The following is an 18,764-nucleotide window of genomic DNA, read 5'->3' as shown; positions in this document are numbered from 1 at the left end:
AAATTATCTTTTTGCTTTTCAGCATTTTGACCCGAATTTCTCTGTTCCATCTCCTTCCTATTTACTGCTATAATCTGAATCTAGACACGTTACCGAGAGAAATCGTTTCAGTGCATCTGCTTCCCCTGCGTCACTTTAGAACGAAGCATTAATTCTGCTGTTTGCTTTCTCCTATCTTTTTTTACTCTCTCCCTCCCTCCGAACTCCTCACTGGCGTAAACTCCTCCAGTACCCCACACAACAACGTGCATTTATATAGCGCCTTTAACGGAGTAAAATGTCCCGAGGTGCTTCACAGGACCGTAAATCAGACACTGAGTCACAGAAAGAGATATTGGAACTCTCCCCCTCTCCTCTCCTCCTCTCCGTCTCTCCCCGTCTCTCCTCTCCGTCTCTCCCCATCTCTCCCCTCCGTCACTCCCCCTCTCCCCCTCTCCTCTAAGACCCTCCTTAAAACCTCCCTCTTTGACCAAGCTTTTGGTCTCCTGTCCTAATATCTCCTTATGTGTTAAATTTTGTCTGATTTACTCTCCTGTGAAGGGCCCTGGGAGGTTTCACTCCGTTAAAGGCGCCGGATAAATGGCATCAATTCTGGGCACCGCACTTTAGGAAGGATGTGATGGCCTTGGAGAGGGTGCAGAGGAGATTTACTGGAATGGGACCAGGGATGAGGGACTTCAGTTATGTGGGGAGACTGGAGAAGCTGGGATTGTTCTCCTTCGAACAGAGAAGGTGAAGGAGAGATTTAATCGAGGGGTTCAAAATCATAGATAGAATCATAGAATCATAGAAGTTACAACATGGAAACAGGCCCTTCGGCCCAACATGTCCATGTCGCCCAGTTTATACCACTAAGCTAGTCCCAATTGCCTGCACTTGGCCCATATCCCTCTATACCCATCTTACCCATGTAACTGTCCAAATGCTTTTTAAAAGACAAAATTGTACCCGCCTCTACTACTGCCTCTGGCAGCTCGTTCCAGACACTCACCACCCTTTGAGTGAAAAAATTGCCCCTCTGGACCCTTTTGTATCTCTCCCCTCTCACCTTAAATCTATGCCCCCTCGTTATAGACTCCCCTACCTTTGGGAAAAGATTTTGACTATCGACCTTATCTATGCCCCTCATTATTTTATAGACTTCTATAAGATCACCCCTTAACCTCCTACTCTCCAGGGAAAAAAGTCCCAGTCTGTCTAACCTCTCCCTGTAAGTCAAACCATCAAGTCCCGGTAGCATCCTAGTAAATCTTTTCTGCACTCTTTCATGAAGGGTTTTGATAGAGTAAATAAGGAGAAACTGTTTCCAGTGGCAGGAGGGTCGGTAACCAGAGGACACAGATTTAAGGTAATTGGTAAAAGAACCAGGGGGGAGATGAGGAGAATGTTTTTTTACGCAGCGAGTTGTTCTGATCTGGAATTCGCTGCCTGAAAGGGCGGGGGAAGCAGATTCAATAATAACTTTCAAAAGGGAATCGGAGAAATACTTGAGGGGAAAAATTCACAGGACTATGGGGAAAGAGCGGGGGAGTGGGACTAATTGGATAGATCTTTCAAAGAGCCGGCACAGGCACGATGGGCTGAATGGCCTCCTCCTGTGCTGTATGATTCGATTAAATTCTTCTGCTGTGAGTCAGTGAGGGGACTGTCATTCCGTTCCAGCACCAATCAGGAGATTTAGCAGCTTGCTCGATCACAGGATCAGCACAGGAGGATCTGTAATTATTGGTTATCGCACTCATCCCCATCCCAGCCGCCACTGTTGAAATGTTAAATGCTGCTCAGAATCCTACACTAATTGACCAGCTGAGATTGTAAAAATCTTACCAAGGAGCAAATTGCTAAGAGAATTAGTCGATGCACAGTACTATCAAACATTAAATGCGCCTCCCAAAGAGAAGTAATGATTTGGAATTAATTTCAGTGCGCACTGTGTGCTGGAGAAATGGAATAATTTACAATTAATGAGAATTAATTCACAGTATTTGCTGCAAATTTCACATTGTGACCAGGACATTTACACAGAGCCTTTAACACAGTAAAACCTCCCAAGGTCCTTCACAGGAGTGTAAATCAGACAAAATTTAACACCGAGACACATCAGGAGATATTAGGACAGGAGACCAAAAGCTTGGTCAAAGAGGGAGGTTTTAAGGAGAGTCTTAAAGGAGGAGAGAGAGGGGGAGAGGTTAAGGGAGGGAATTCCAGAGCTCCGGGCCCAGGCAGCTGAAGGCACGGCCGCCAATGGTGGAGTGATTAAAATCGGGGATGGACAAGAGGCCAGAATTGGAGGAGCGCAGAGATCTCGGAGGGTTGTAGGGCTGGAGGGGGTTACAGAGATAGGGAGGGGTGTGGGGCTGGAGGGAGTTACAGAGATAGGGAGGGGTGTGGGGCTGGAGGGGGTTACAGAGATAGGGAGGGGTGTGGGGCTGGAGGGGGTTACAGAGATAGGGAGGGGTGTAGGGCTGGAGGGGGTTACAGGGATAGGGAGGGGTGTGGGGCTGGAGGGAGTTACAGAGATAGGGAGGGGTGTGGGGCTGGAGGGGGTTACAGAGATAGGGAGGGGTGTAGGGCTGGAGGAGGTTACAGAGATAGGGAGGGGTGTGGGGCTGGAGGGGGTTACAGAGATAGGGAGGGGTGTGGGGCTGGAGGAGGTTACAGAGATAGGGAGGGGTGTGGGGCTGGAGGAGGTTACAGAGATAGGGAGGGGTGTGGGGCTGGAGGGGGTTACAGAGATAGGGAGGGGTGTGGGGCTGGAGGAGGTTACAGAGATAGGGAGGGGTGTGGGGCTGGAGGGGGTTACAGAGATAGGGAGGGGTGCAGGACTGGAGGAGGTTACAGAGATAGGGAGGGATGTGGGGCTGGAGGAGGTTACAGAGATAGGGAGGGGTGTGGGGCTGGAGGAGGTTACAGAGATAGGGAGGGGTGTGGGGCTGGAGGAGGTTACAGAGATAGGGAGGGGTGTGGGGCTGGAGGGGGTTATAGAGATCGGGAGGGGCGAGGCCAGGGAGGGATTTGAAGATGAGGATGAGAATTTTAAAATCGAGGTGTTCCTGGACCGGGAGCCAGTGTGGGTCAGTGAGCTCAGGGGGTGATGGGTGAACGGGACTCGGGGTGAGTTCGGATACGGGTTAACCTGATCCGAGTTAGCGAGATTCTAAAAGGAGGCACAGAGATACCACGCAGTCCCAACATCATACAGTGGGTAGCAGGGAAGGGAATGTTCAGGAACCAGGGAACTGTGGGCTGTAGTACGGGGAGGGGTACAGAGAGGGAGGACCATAGAGGTCACAGGGTAACAGCTGGAGTGCTGGTGAGGGTGGCAGAGAATGGGGAAAGGGTGGTGGGGTCCAGAAGGAGACGAGTGAGTTACATTCCTGGAATTAGGATTTACAGAGGGAACGGGAGAGTGGGGGAGCATAGCCTCGTGGTGATAGGAACTTCGGAACAGGAGGAGGCCGTTCAGCCCCTCGAACCTGTTCCACCATTCACAGGAACACGAGGAGGCCATTCAGCCCCTCAAGCCTGCTCCCCCATTCAGTTAGATCATGACTGATCTGTCCCTTAACCCCATTTCCCCGCCTTTGCTCCGTATCCCTCGATACCCAACAAAAATCCATCGATCTCAGTCTTGAAAGCTCCAATTGACCCCCAGCATCCACAGCCTTTTGGGGGAGAGAGTTCCAGATTCCCACTCCCCTTTGTGTGAAGAAATGTTTCCTGACATCACCCCTGAACGGCCGAGCTCTAATTTTAAGACTATTCCCCCTTGTTCTGGACTCTCCCCCTATAGTTTCCCCCATTACAACAGTGACTACAATTCAAAAGTCCTTCATTGTCTGTAAAGCTCTTTGGGACATCCTGAGGTGGCGGAAGGCACTGGAGAAATCCCAGTCTTTCATTCTTATATATTCCTCTCGATTGCTTTACCGACGTTACTTAAGCCCTAAACCCAGAGCAGACTCCAGCACTGCACGAGCATCGAGATCTCGATTATCAGGCCACGTTTGAGAGCTTTCCTTAAATGAAATTTTCAGACGATGCCAAAAGCCCAGATTGCTTTGCTCTGTGAACATATCTCCGCTGGGAGCATCGTCTAGACGGCACAAATTAACTTTACTCAGAAGCAGTCACGACCACAGGAGAGGCTGAAGATTCTCGTCCAGCCAATGACACAGCTTTCAAACCGCCTGTCGCACTCAAAATCCATCAACACACACACTCCCCGTCACTTTTAATATTGGTTTGAACACGAGGATGAGGATTTTTAAACACTAAACTTCTGCAAGAGGCATGATGTGCTCGGGGACAGTGATGGTGTCACCAGATATTATGCACCTGTCTCGGGAATATCAACAGGAGCCAGCGGCCACCTCTGTCCAAAGCAGAATCAGGTTCTGGAAGAGTTACGATCAATATTCTATTAGGAAGCTGCCTCGATTGGACATCAGAGAGCTTTCCTTACAAAGAGACAGATTCCATCACCATCCTACGGTGGGAGGGGAGCTATTGTTTCGAGATTGTTTCTCCATGTAAATCCATTTTTCCTGTGTAGGTTTTATGGGCAAACCTGGTACAAAATAATGGGACGATCCTTTTATTGAACTGCCGTTAATTTCGAGCAGTCAATCTAAATTGACCAAAAAAAGAATCAGTGACTGAATATCCCGGGCTCAGGATAAACAAAGGGCGACAGGCTCCTCTCACAAACTCAGGACATCCCACAGTGCTTCACTGACAACATCTCCCCCAAATCAACATCACTGAAACAGATGGGCTGGTCATTATCACATTGCTGTTTGTGGGATCTTGCTGTGTAAATTGGCCGCTGCGTTTCCCACATTACAACAGAGACCACACTTCAAACAGAACCTCATTGGCTGGAACACACTTTGGGACAGCCTGAGGTCATGAAAGTGGCGACAGAAAGGCAAAAGGCTCTTTATCAATATTATCCAGTGCACCAGCATTGCAATTACCTCACGCCCGCTCACCGTCACCTCACGCCCGCTCACCGTCACCTCACGCCCGCTCACCGTCACCTCACGCCCGCTCACCGTCACCTCACGCCCGCTCACCGTCACCTCACGCCCGCTCACCGCCACCTCACGCCCGCTCACCGTCACCTCACGCCCGCTCACCGTCACCTCACGCCCGCTCACCGTCACCTCACGCCCGCTCACCGTCACCTCACGCCCGCTCACCGCCACCTCACGCCCGCTCACCGTCACCTCACGCCCGCTCACGCCCGCTCACCGCAACCTCACACCCGCTCATGCCTGCTCACCGTCACCACACGCCCGCTCACCGTCACCTCACGCCCGCTCAACATTACCTAACACCCTCCCACTGTCACCTCACACCCACTCACCATTACTTCACACCCACTCACCATTACCTCACACCCGCTCACTGTCACCTCATGCCTGCTCACCGTCACCTCACACCCACTCACCATTACTTCACACCCACTCACCGTCACCTCACACCCGCTCACCGTCACCTCACACCCGCTCACAGTCACCTCACACCCGCTCACAGTCACCTCACACCCGCTCAACGTCACCTCACACCCGCTCAACGTCACCTCACACCCGCTCAACGTCACCTCACACCCGCTCAACGTCACCTCACGCCCGCTCACAGTCACCTCACACCCGCTCACCGTCACCTCACACCCACTCACAGTCACCTCACACCCGCTCAACGTCACCTCACACCCACTCACAGTCACCTCACACCCGCTCACCGTCACCTCACACCCGCTCACCGTCACCTCACACCCGCTCACAGTCACCTCACGCCCGCTCACCGTCACTTCACACCCACTCACCGTCACCTCACACCCGCTCACCGTCACCTCACACCCGCTCACAGTCACCTCACACCCGCTCACAGTCACCTCACACCCGCTCAACGTCACCTCACACCCACTCACAGTCACCTCACACCCGCTCACTGTCACCTCACACCCGCTCACAGTCAACTCCCGCCCGCTCACCATCACCTCACACCCGCTCACAGTCACCTCACGCCCGCTCACCATCACCTCACACCCACTCACAGTCACCTCACACCCGCTCACCGTCACCTCACACCCGCTCACAGTCACCTCACACCCGCTCACAGTCACCTCACACCCGCTCAACGTCACCTCACACCCACTCACAGTCACCTCACACCCGCTCACTGTCACCTCACACCCGCTCACAGTCAACTCCCGCCCGCTCACCATCACCTCACACCCGCTCACAGTCACCTCACACCCGCTCACCATCACCTCACACCCACTCACAGTCGCCTCACACCCGCTCACTGTCGCCTCACACCCGCTCACTGTCACCTCACACCTGCTCACCGTCACCTCACGCCCGCTCACCATCACCTCACACCCGCTCACCATCACCTCACGCCCGCTCACCATCACCTCACGCCCGCTCACCATCACCTCACGCCCGCTCACAGTCACCTCACACCCGCTCACTGTCACCCCACACCCGCTCACTGTCACCCCACACCCGCTCACCATTACTTCAGACCCACTCACCGTCACCTCACGCCCGCTCACCGTCACCTCACGCCCGCTAACCATCACCATCACCTCACACCTGCTCACCGCCACCTCACACCCGCTCACGCCCGCTCACCGTCACCTCACGCCCGCTCACCGTCACATCATGCCCGCTCACCGTCACCTCACACCCACTCACCATTACTTCACACCCACTCACCATTACCTCACACCCGCTCACTGTCACCTCATGCCTGCTCACCGTCACCTCACACCCACTCACCATTACTTCACACCCACTCACCGTCACCTCACACCCGCGCACCGTCACCTCACACCCGCTCACCATCACCTCACACCCGCTCACAGTCACCTCACGCCCGCTCACAGTCACCTCACGCCCGCTCACCGTCACCTCACACCCACTCACAGTCACCTCACACCCACTCACAGTCACCTCACACCCACTCACAGTCACCTCACACCCGCTCACCATCACCGCACACCCACTCACAGTCACCTCACACCCGCTCACCATCACCTCACACCCACTCACAGTCATCTCACACCCACTCACAGTCATCTCACACCCACTCACAGTCATCTCACACCCACTCACAGTCACCTCACACCTGCTCACAGTCACCCCACACCCGCTCACCATTACTTCAGACCCACTCACTGTCACCTCACACCCGCTCACAGTCACCTCACACCCGCTCACTGACACCCCACACCCACTCACCATTACTTCAGACCCACTCACCGTCACCTCACGCCCGCTCACCATTACTTCACACCCACTCACCATTACCTCACACCCGCTCACTGTCACCTCATGCCTGCTCACCGTCACCTCACACCCACTCACCATTACTTCACACCCACTCACCGTCACCTCACACCCACTCACCATTACTTCACACCCACTCACCATTACCTCACACCCGCTCACTGTCACCTCATGCCTGCTCACGGTCACCTCACACCCACTCACCATTACTTCACACCCACTCACCGTCACCTCACACCCACTCACCATTACTTCACACCCACTCACCGTCACCTCACACCTGCTCACCGCCCGCTCACCGTCACCTCACGCCCGCTCACCGTCACCTCACGCCCGCTCACCGCCCGCTCAGCGAAACCTCACGCCCGCTCACCGTCACCACACGTCCGCTCACCATCACCTCACACCCACTCACCATTACTTCACACCCACTCACCATTACCACACACCCGCTCACTGTCACCTCATGCCTGCTCACCGTCACCTCACGCCCGCTCACCATCACCTCACACCCGCTCACAGTGACCTCACGCCCGCTCACAGTGACCTCACGCCCGCTCACCATCACCTCACACCCACTCACAGTCACCTCACGCCCGCTCACCATCACCTCACACCCACTCACCATTACCTCACACCCGCTCACCGTCACCTCACACCCGCTCACCGTCACCTCACACCCACTCACCGTTACTTCACACCCACTCACCGTCACCTCACGCCCGCTCACCGTCACCTCACACCCGCTCACCATCACCTCACGCCCGCTCACCATCACCTCACACCCACTCACTGTCACCTCACACCCGCTCACCGTCACCTCACACCCGCTCACCGTCACCTCACACCCGCTCACCGTCACCTCACACCCGCTCACAGTCACCTCACATCCACTCACCATTACTTCACACCCACTCACCGTCACCTCACGCCCGCTCACCGTCACCTCACACCCGCTTACCGTCACCTCACACCCGCTCACCATCACCTCACACCCACTCACCATGACCTCACACCCACTCACCGTCACCTCACGCCCGCTCACCGTCACCTCACACCCGCTTACCGTCACCTCACACCCGCTCACCATCACCTCACGCCCGCTCACCGTCACCTCACACCCACTCACTGTCACCTCACACCCACTCACTGTCACCTCACACCCACTCACAGTCACCTCACACCCACTCAACGTCACCTCACACCCGCTCACCGTCACCTCACGCCCGCTCACCGTCACCTCACGCCCGCTCACCGTCACCTCACACCCACTCACCGTCACCTCACACCCACTCACCGTCACCTCACAACCACTCACCGTCACCTCACAACCACTCACAGTCACCTCACGCCCGCTCACCGTCACCTCACGCCCGCTCACCGTCACCTCACGCCCGCTCACCGTCACCTCACGCCCGCTCACCGTCACCTCACGCCCGCTCACCGTCACCTCACGCCCGCTCACCGTCACCTCACGCCCGCTCACCGTCACCTCACGCCCGCTCACCGTCACCTCACGCCCGCTCACCGTCACCTCACGCCCGCTCACCGTCACCTCACGCCCGCTCACCGTCACCTCACGCCCGCTCACCGTCACCTCACGCCCGCTCACCGTCACCTCACGCCCGCTCACCGTCACCTCACACCCGCTCACCGTTATACAACAACTTGCATTTATAAAATGACTTTAAGGTAGAAAAAATGTCCCAACGTCCATCACAGGAGCGTGAGGAAAAGCGGGCGTCGATCCAAAGATCGGGAAGGATGGGGAAAAGCTTGGTCAAAGAGGGAGGTTTTAAGGAGCGTCTTAAAGGAGGAGAGAGAGGGGGAGAGGGGGAGAGGTTCAGGGAGGGAATTCCAGAGCTCGGGGCCCAGGCAGCTGAAGGCACGGCCGCCAATGGTGGAGCGATTAAAATCAGGGATGGACAAGAGGCCAGAATTGGAGGAGCGCAGAGATCTCGGAGGGTCGTAGGGCTGGAGGGGGTTACAGAGATAGGGAGGGGTGTGGGGCTGGAGGGGGTTACAGAGATAGGGAGGGGTGTGGGGCTGGAGGAGGTTACAGAGATAGGGAGGGGTGTGGGGCTGGAGGGGGTTACAGAGATAGGGAGGGGTGTGGGGCTGGAGGAGGTTACAGAGATAGGGAGGGGTGTGGGGCTGGAGGGGGTTACAGAGATAGGGAGGGGTGTGGGGCTGGAGGGAGTTACAGAGATAGGGAGGGGTGTGGGGCTGGAGGGGGTTGCAGAGATAGGGAGGGGTGTGGGGCTGGAGGGGGTTACAGAGATAGGGAGGGGTGTGGGGCTGGAGGGGGTTACAGAGATAGGGAGGGGTGTGGGGCTGGAGGAGGTTACAGAGATAGGGAGGGGTGTGGGGCTGGAGGGGGTTACAGAGATAGGGAGGGGTGTGGGGCTGGAGGAGGTTACAGAGATAGGGAGGGGTGTGGGGCTGGAGGGGGTTACAGAGATAGGGAGGGGTGTAGGGCTGGAGGGGGTTACAGAGATAGGGAGGGGTGTAGGGCTGGAGGAGGTTACAGAGATAGGGAGGGGTGTAGGGCTGGAGGGGGTTACAGAGATAGGGAGGGGTGTGGGGCTGGAGGGGGTTACAGAGATAGGGAGGGGTGTGGGGCTGGAGGGGGTTACAGAGATAGGGAGGGGTGTGGGGCTGGAGGAGGTTACAGAGATAGGGAGGGGTGTGGGGCTGGAGGGGGTTACAGAGATAGGGAGGGGTGTGGGGCTGGAGGAGGTTACAGAGATAGGGAGGGGTGTGGGGCTGGAGGGGGTTACAGAGATAGGGAGGGGTGTAGGGCTGGAGGGGGTTACACAGATAGGGAGGGGTGTGGGGCTGGAGGGGGTTACAGAGATAGGGAGGGGTGTGGGGCTGGAGGGGGTTACAGAGATAGGGAGGGGTGTGGGGCTGGAGGGGGTTACAGAGATAGGGAGGGGTGTGGGGCTGGAGGGGGTTACAGAGATAGGGAGGGGTGTGGGGCTGGAGGGGGTTACAGAGATAGGGAGGGGTGTGGGGCTGGAGGGGGTTACAGAGATAGGGAGGGGTGTGGGGCTGGAGGGGGTTACAGGGAGAATGTTACAGCAGTTGTTTTAATGCTACGGTTTGTTCGTGTGACGTCCCCTTTAGGCCAGATGCAGTTCGGTGTGGGCCTGGTTACTGGTTCCATTAAAGATTGTCAATGATGGGCAGCACTGAGTCTCGCAGGGCGGGGAGACGGGAACTGCCGTTTCAGGCCCTTTAATTGAACGTCTGATGGATGTTGTTTTATTGGGGTCAGAGATTGTGCGGTAAACTCTTGACAAAAGATTTCCCGTATCGAAGGACGAGAGGCTGATAGACTTGGGATTGAAATTCTTTCTCAGTCGCTGTAGCCCGGGGTTTGGGCCTGGCGAGGCCATTATTATTATTCAAACCTTATTCATTGTTTCTGAATTGAGTGAACAAGCTCAGTTGGAGAAGAGAATTTTATAGAGAATTTGAACGTGTTCTGGCCGACGCAGCTTCTGAAGGGACTTTAAATGGTGTGTTTTATTTTCAAAATGCAGTAAAGTGCCATGTAATTAATCTCTTGAGGTAGAATAGGAGATCAATAATGATTCTCCAGTTTCTGAACTCCACTTTCATTAATAAAGATTCCATTAGTTACCCCAGAGTTTTAGACGCAGTAAACAGAGGGGAGCAAACACGAAACCCAGTCTACAAATCCCTGGAGAATTGGGGCTCACTTCACTGAGCTCTGGACCTGGCCCCAGGACACGGGGAACCCTGGACACCAGCCGCAAATGTCGGGAAATCACAGGGGCTAATCTCTGGACCATTGCTTCGATTTTCTTCTGGGGATGTGGGCGATGGTCTTTGTTTCCACGGTGACTGGTCGAGAGATTGGAGAAGCTCCTTCCAGCAGAGGAGGTTAAGGGGAGATTTAATAGTATCAGAGTTTGACACAGCACAGATGGAGGCCATTCGGCCCATCGTGCCTGTGCTGGCTCTTTTAAAGATCTGTCCAGTTAGACCCACTCCCCCGCTCCTTCCCCAGAGTCCTGTAAATTTTTCCCCTCAAGTATTTCTCCAATTCCCTTTTGAAAGTCATTATTGAATCTGCTTCCACCGCCCTTTCAGGCAGCACATTCCAGATCAGAACAACTCGCTGTGTAAAAAACATTCTCCTCATCTCCCCTCTGGTTCTTTTACCAATCACCTTAAATCTGTGACCTCTGGTCACCGACCCTCCTGCCACTGGAAACAGTTTCTCCTTATTTACTCTATCAAAACCCTTCATGATTTTGATGTTCAAAATTATTTCTTCGACAGCACCTCCCAAACCCGCGACCTCTACCACCTGGAAGGACAAGGGCAGCAGGCACATGGGAACAACACCACCTGCACGTTCCCCTCCAAGTCACACACCATCCCGACTTGGAAATATATCGCCGTTCCTTCATCGTCGCTGGGTCAAAATCCTGGAACTCCCTTCCTAACAGCACTGTGGGAGAACCTTCACCACACGGACTGCAGCGGTTCAAGAAGGCGGCTCACCACCACCTTCTCAAGGGCAATTAGGGATGGGCAATAAATGCCGGCCTTGCCAGCGACGCCCACATCCCATGAATGAATTTTAAAAAAATCATGAAGGGTTTTGATAGAGTAAATAAGGAGAAACTGTTTCCAGTGGCAGGAGGGTCGGTAACCAGAGGACACAGATTTAAGGTAATTGGCAAAAGAATCAGTTAAGGGAGAGAATTCCAGAGCTCAGGCTCAGGCAGCTGAAGGAACGGCCGCCAATGGTGGAGCGATTAAAATCGGGGATGGACAAGAGGCCAGAATTGGAGGAGCGCAGAGATCTCGGAGGGTTGTAGGGCTGGAGGAGGTTACAGAGATAGGGAGGGGTGTGGGGCTGGAGGAGGTTACAGAGATAGGGAGGGGTGCAGGGCTGGAGGGGGTTACAGAGATAGGGAGGGGTGTGGGGCTGGAGGAGGTTACAGCGATAGGGAGGGGTGTGGGGCTGGAGGGGGTTACAGAGATAGGGAGGGGTGTGGGGCTGGAGGAGGTTACAGAGATAGGGAGGGGTGTGGGGCTGGAGGAGGTTACAGAGATAGGGAGGGGTGTAGGGCTGGAGGGGGTTACAGAGATAGGGAGGGGTGTGGGGCTGGAGGGGGTTACAGAGATAGGGAGGGGTGTGGGGCTGGAGGAGGTTACAGAGATAGGGAGGGGTGTAGGGCTGGAGGGGGTTACAGAGATAGGGAGGGGTGTGGGGCTGGAGGGGGTTACAGCGATAGGGAGGGGTGTGGGGCTGGCGGGGGTTACAGAGATAGGGAGGGGTGTGGGGCTGGAGGAGGTTACAGAGATAGGGAGGGGTGTGGGGCTGGAGGAGGTTACAGAGATAGGGAGGGGTGTAGGGCTGGAGGGGGTTACAGAGATAGGGAGGGGTGTGGGGCTGGAGGGGGTTACAGAGATAGGGAGGGGTGTGGGGCTGGAGGGGGTTACAGAGATAGGGAGGGGTGTGGGGCTGGAGGGGGTTACAGAGATAGGGAGGGGTGTAGGGCTGGAGGGGGTTACAGAGATAGGGAGGGGTGTGGGGCTGGAGGGGGTTACAGAGATAGGGAGGGGTGTGGGGCTGGAGGAGGTTACAGAGATAGGGAGGGGTGTGGGGCTGGAGAGGGTTACAGAGATAGGGAGGGGTGTGGGGCTGGAGGGGGTTACAGAGATAGGGAGGGGTGTAGGGCTGGAGGGGGTTACAGAGATAGGGAGGGGTGTGGGGCTGGAGGGGGTTACAGAGATAGGGAGGGGTGTGGGGCTGGAGGGGGTTACAGAGATAGGGAGGGGTGTGGGGCTGGAGGGGGTTACAGAGATAGGGAGGGGTGTGGGGCTGGAGGGGGTTACAGAGATAGGGAGGGGTGTGGGGCTGGAGGGGGTTACAGAGATAGGGAGGGGTGTAGGGCTGGAGGGGGTTACAGAGATAGGGAGGGGTGTAGGGCTGGAGGGGGTTACAGAGATAGGGAGGGGTGTGGGGCTGGAGGGGGTTACAGAGATAGGGAGGGGTGTAGGGCTGGAGGAGGTTACAGAGATAGGGAGGGGTGTGGGGCTGGAGGGGGTTACAGAGATAGGGAGGGGTGTGGGGCTGGAGGGGGTTACAGAGATAGGGAGGGGCGAGGCCAGGGAGGGATTTGAACACGAGGATGAGAATTTTAAAATCGAGGTGTTCCCGGACCGGGAGCCAGTGTGGGTCAGTGAGCTCAGGGGGTGATGGGTGAACGGGACTCGGGGTGAGTTCGGATACGGGGGGGCAGAGGTTTTCAGAATTAGAATGTCACTAATCGCCCTTTATTGAACTGACGAACGTTACAACCGACCAAGGAGGTTTGGGGAGAGTGTGCGGAGTGGGGGATGAAAGTCCTTACCCGTTTTCCAGGAGGTCCGGGTGGGCCAGCCTCTCCCGATGGCCCTGGAGGGCCCTGAAATGGAAGAAAGACAACATTTATTGATGAAAGCATTTCACTGCAGGGAACTTGATTGTGAAATCCTATCGATCTTTGACAGTGAAATACCTCCCCACTGGCGATCGTCTGAATCACATCGAATTTACAGCACAGGAACAGGCCATTCGGCCCCACTGGTCTATCCCGGTGTTTATGCTCCACACGAGCCTCCTCCCTCCCCTCTCCATCTCACCCTATCTCCATATCCTTCTATTCCTTTCTCCCTCATGTGTTTATCGAGCTTCCCCTTAAATCCATCTCCACTATTCACCTCAACCTCTCCTTGTGGGAGTGAGTTCCACATTCTCACCACTCTCTGGGTGAAGAAGTTTCTCCTGAATTCCCTCTAGGATTTATTAGTGACTCTCTTATATTTATGGCCCCGAGTTCTGGTCTCCCCACAAGTGGAAACATTTTCTCTACGTCTCCCCGATCGAACCCCTTCATAATCTTAAAGACCTCGATCAGGTCACCCCTCAGTGCAATTTTTTGGCAGGGACTATATGGGATTTATACCCTGAGATTCGACAGTAAGTTAGAGCTTTGAAAGTGTTTTAAATCGAATTGAGTGGGATTCAGTCTTTGTCATATAATCCTCCTTAACACCTCCCTGTTGGCTTTCAGAGTGTCTCGTAAAGCAACTCTGTAAATGTTCCTCCGTTTAGGAAAACGAGAGGTGGTGTCTTCCTGTGGTGACTGAATCGGATCAGGTACCAGGCCTGACGAGATCGATTGAGAATCGGCCCCATGGGGCTTGTCAATCAAATCTCCTCAATCCCGATATAATCCTCCCGAGCTCTGGGAGTCGAACAAGTCTTCAGAGCAATAAATTGCTGATCTTGCAGGATTTGCTCAGCTCCAATACGACTTTGACCCTCTCAATATTCGCTCTGCCACAAATCAAGGTCATCAAGTTACAAGAATGTGAGGTGATGGTCCTTCTAATTCCTCGTACAACTGAGTGTCTCGCTCGGCCACTCCAGAGGGAGGTTAAGGGTCAACCATGTTGGTGTGGGACTGGAGTCACATATAGGCCCAGACCGGGTAAGGACGGCAGGTTTCCTTCCCTAAAGGACATTAGTGAACCAGTTGGGTTTTTACGTCAATCCGACAGTTTCATGGTCACTTTTACTGAGACCAGATTTTTATTTAAGAACAGAAGAAATAGGAGCAGGAGTAGGCCATTCGGCCCCTCGAGCCTGCTCCGTCATTCAATCAGATCATGGCTGATCTTCGACCTCAACTCCACTTTCCCGCCCGATCCCCATATCCCTTGATTCCCCGAGAGTCTAAAAATCTATCCATCTCAGTCTTGAACGTACTCAATGACTCAGCATCCACAGCCCTCTGGGGTAGAGAATTCCAAATATTCACAACCCTCTGAGTGAAGAAATTCCTCCTCATCTCAGTCTTAAATGGCCGACCCCTTACTCCAGGAGAGGTCTCACCAGAGCCCTATATAATTGCAGCAAGACCTCCTTACTCTTATACTCCAAACACCTTGCAATAAAGGCTCGCATCCAATTCACCTTCCCAGTAACCCCTACACTACTGTACCCCCTGGATCACTAGTCCAGTAATATAACCCCTACACTACTGTACCCCCTGGATCACTAGTCCAGTAATATAACCCCTACACTACTGTACCCCCTGGATCACTAGTCCAGTAATATAACCCCTACACTACTGTACCCCCTGGATCACTAGTCCAGTAATATAACCCCTACACTACTGTACCCCCTGGATCACTAGTCCAGTAATATAACCCCTACACTACTGTACCCCCTGGATCACTAGTCCAGTAATATAACCCCTACACTACTGTACCCCCTGGATCAATAGTCCAGCAATATAACCCTTACACTACTGTACCCCCTGGATCACTAGTCCAGCAATATAACCCCTACACTACTGTACCCCCTGGATCACTAGTCCAGTAATATAACCCCTACACTACTGTACCCCCTGGATCACTAGTCCAGTAATATAACCCTTACACTACTGTACCCCTCCAAGGGAAAAATGATCCTTCCCTGGTGAATGAAAGAAGTTAAGGATAGGATTAGATTCGATTAAAAGAAGAGGTTCATAATGTTGCCAAGTTATAGAACCATTACAATACTGTACCCCCCGGGTAACTGGTCCAGTAATAGAACCATTACAATACTGTACCCCCCGGGTAACCAATCCAGTAATAGAACCATTACAATACTGTACCCCCCGGGTAACTGGTCCAGTAATAGAACCATTACAATACTGTACCCCCCGGGTAACTGGTCCAGTAATAGAACCATTACAATACTGTACCCCCCGGGTAACTGGTCCAGTAATAGAACCATTACAATACTGTACCCCCCGGGTAACTGGTCCAGTAATAGAACCATTACAATACTGTACCCCCCGGGTAACTGGTCCAGTAATAGAACCATTACAATACTGTACCCCCCGGGTAACTGGTCCAGTAATAGAACCATTACAATACTGTACCCCCCGGGTAACTGGTCCAGTAATAGAACCATTACAATACTGTACCCCCCGGGTAACTGGTCCAGTAATAGAACCATTACAATACTGTACCCCCCGGGTAACTGGTCCAGTAATAGAACCATTACAATACTGTACCCCCCGGGTAACCAGTCCAGTAATAGAACCATTACACTAAAGTACCCCCGGGTAACCAGTCCAGTAATAGAACCATTACAATACTGTACCCCCCGGGTAACCAGTCCAGTAATAGAACCATTACAATACTGTACCCCCCGGGTAACCAGTCCAGTAATAGAACCATTACAATACTGTACCCCCCGGGTAACCAATCCAGTAATAGAACCATTACAATACTGTACCCCCCGGGTAACCGGTCCAGTAATAGAACCATTACAATGCTGTACCCCCCGGGTAACTGGTCCAGTAATAGAACCATTACACTGCTGTACCCCCCGGGTAACCGGTCCAGTAATAGAACCATTACACTGCTGTACCCCCCGGGTAACCGGTCCAGTAATAGAACCATTACAATACTGTACCCCCCGGGTAACTGGTCCAGTAATAGAACCATTACACTGCTGTACCCCCCGGGTAACCGGTCCAGTAATAGAACCATTACAATACTGTACCCCCCGGGTAACCAATCCAGTAATAGAACCATTACAATACTGTACCCCCCGGGTAACCAGTCCAGTAATAGAACCATTACAATACTGTACCCCCCGGGTAACCAGTCCATTAATAGAACCATCACAATACTGTACCCCCCGGGTAACCGGTCCAGTAATAGAACCATTACAATACTGTACCCCCCGGGTAACCAGTCCAGTAATAGAACCATTACACTAAAGTACCCCTCAGGTAACCAGTCCAGTAATAGAACCATTACACGAAAGTACCCCCCGGTAACCGGTCCAGTAATAGAACCATTACAATACTGTACCCCCCGGGTAACCGGTCCAGTAATAGAACCATTACACTAAAGTACCCCCGGGTAACCGGTCCAGTAATAGAACCATTACACTGCTGTACCCCCCGGGTAACCGGTCCAGTAATAGAACCATTACACTAAAGTACCAGCCGGGTAACCGGTCCAGTAATAGAATCATTACACTGCTGTACCCCCCAGGTAACCGGTCCGGTAATAGAACCATTACACAAAAGTACCCCCCGGGTAACCAGTCCAGTAATAGAAACATTACACTGCTGTACCCCCGGGTAACTGGTCCAGTATTAGAACCATTACACTAAAGTACCCCCCAGGTAACCGGTCCAGTAATAGAAACATTACACTAAAGTACCCCCCGGGTAAGTGGTCCAGTAATAGAACCATTACACTGCTGTACCCCCCGGGTAACCAGTCCAGTAATAGAACCATTACACTAAAGTACCCCCGGGTAACCGGTCCAGTAATAGAACCATTACACTGCTGTACCCCCCGGGTAACCGGTCCAGTAATAGAACCATTACACTAAAGTAACAGCTGGGTAACCGGTCCAGTAATAGAATCATTACACTGCTGTACCCCCCAGGTAACCGGTCCGGTAATAGAACCATTACACAAAAGTACCCCCCGGGTAAGCAGTCCAGTAATAGAAGCATTACAATACTCTACGCCCCGGGTAACCAGTTGAGTAATCGAACCATTACACTAAAGTACCCCCCGGGTAACCAGTCCAGTAATAGAACCATTACACTGCTGTACCCCCCGGGTAACCGGTCCAGTAATAGAACCATTACACTAAAGTACCAGCCGGGTAACCGGTCCAGTAATAGAATCATTACACTGCTGTACCCCCCAGGTAACCGGTCCGGTAATAGAACCATTACACAAAAGTACCCCCCGGGTAACCAGTCCAGTAATACAACCATTACAATACTGTACCCCCCCGGGTAAACAGTCCAGTAATAGAACCATTACACAAAAGTACCCCCCGGGTAAGCAGTCCAGTAATAGAACTATTACAATACTCTACCCCCCGGGTAACCAGTTGAGTAATAGAACCATTACACTAAAGTACCCCCCAGGTAACCAGTCCAGTAATAGAACCATTACACTGCTGTACCCCCGGGTAACTGGTCCAGTAATAGAACCATTACACTAAAGTACCCCCCGGGTAACCGGTCCAGTAATAGAACCATTACAATACTGTACCCCCCCGGGTAAACAGTCCAGTAATAGAACCATAACACTAAAGTACCCCCCGGGTAACCAGTCCAGTAATAGAACCATTACACTGCTGTACCCCCGGGTAACCGGTCCAGTAATAGAAACATTACACTAAAGTACCCCCCGGGTAAGTGGTCCAGTAATAGAACCATTACACTAAAGTACCCCCCGGGTAACCGGTCCAGTAATAGAAACATTACACTAAAGTACCCCCCGGGTAAGTGGTCCAGTAATAGAACCATTACACTAAAGTACCCCCGGGTAACCGGTCCAGTAATAGAACCATTACACTAAAGTACCAGCCGGGTAATCAGTCCTGTAATA

At 53.3% G+C, this 18,764-nt stretch overlaps 1 protein-coding gene across 1 annotated transcript in view; it reads right to left on the bottom strand.

Moving 5' to 3' along the window:
• Window positions 1-18,764, bottom strand: part of LOC137319741 (collagen alpha-1(XI) chain-like) — a gene marked incomplete at its 3' end in the record, with an annotated part of 66,236 nt that overhangs the window by 31,947 nt on the left and 15,525 nt on the right. The window contains exon 5 of the mRNA XM_067981715.1: window positions 13,706-13,759. Within this exon, the coding sequence (XP_067837816.1) occupies window positions 13,706-13,759 (54 nt within the window). The remainder of the gene's footprint in view (window positions 1-13,705; window positions 13,760-18,764) is intronic.

The sequence above is a fragment of the Heptranchias perlo genome, unplaced genomic scaffold, assembly GCF_035084215.1.
Source record: "Heptranchias perlo isolate sHepPer1 unplaced genomic scaffold, sHepPer1.hap1 HAP1_SCAFFOLD_884, whole genome shotgun sequence".
In the NCBI taxonomy this organism is placed as follows: Eukaryota; Metazoa; Chordata; class Chondrichthyes; order Hexanchiformes; family Hexanchidae; genus Heptranchias; species Heptranchias perlo.
The sequence above is the reverse complement of the archived record's forward strand: the minus strand, read 5'-3'. Positions and strand labels throughout refer to the sequence as shown.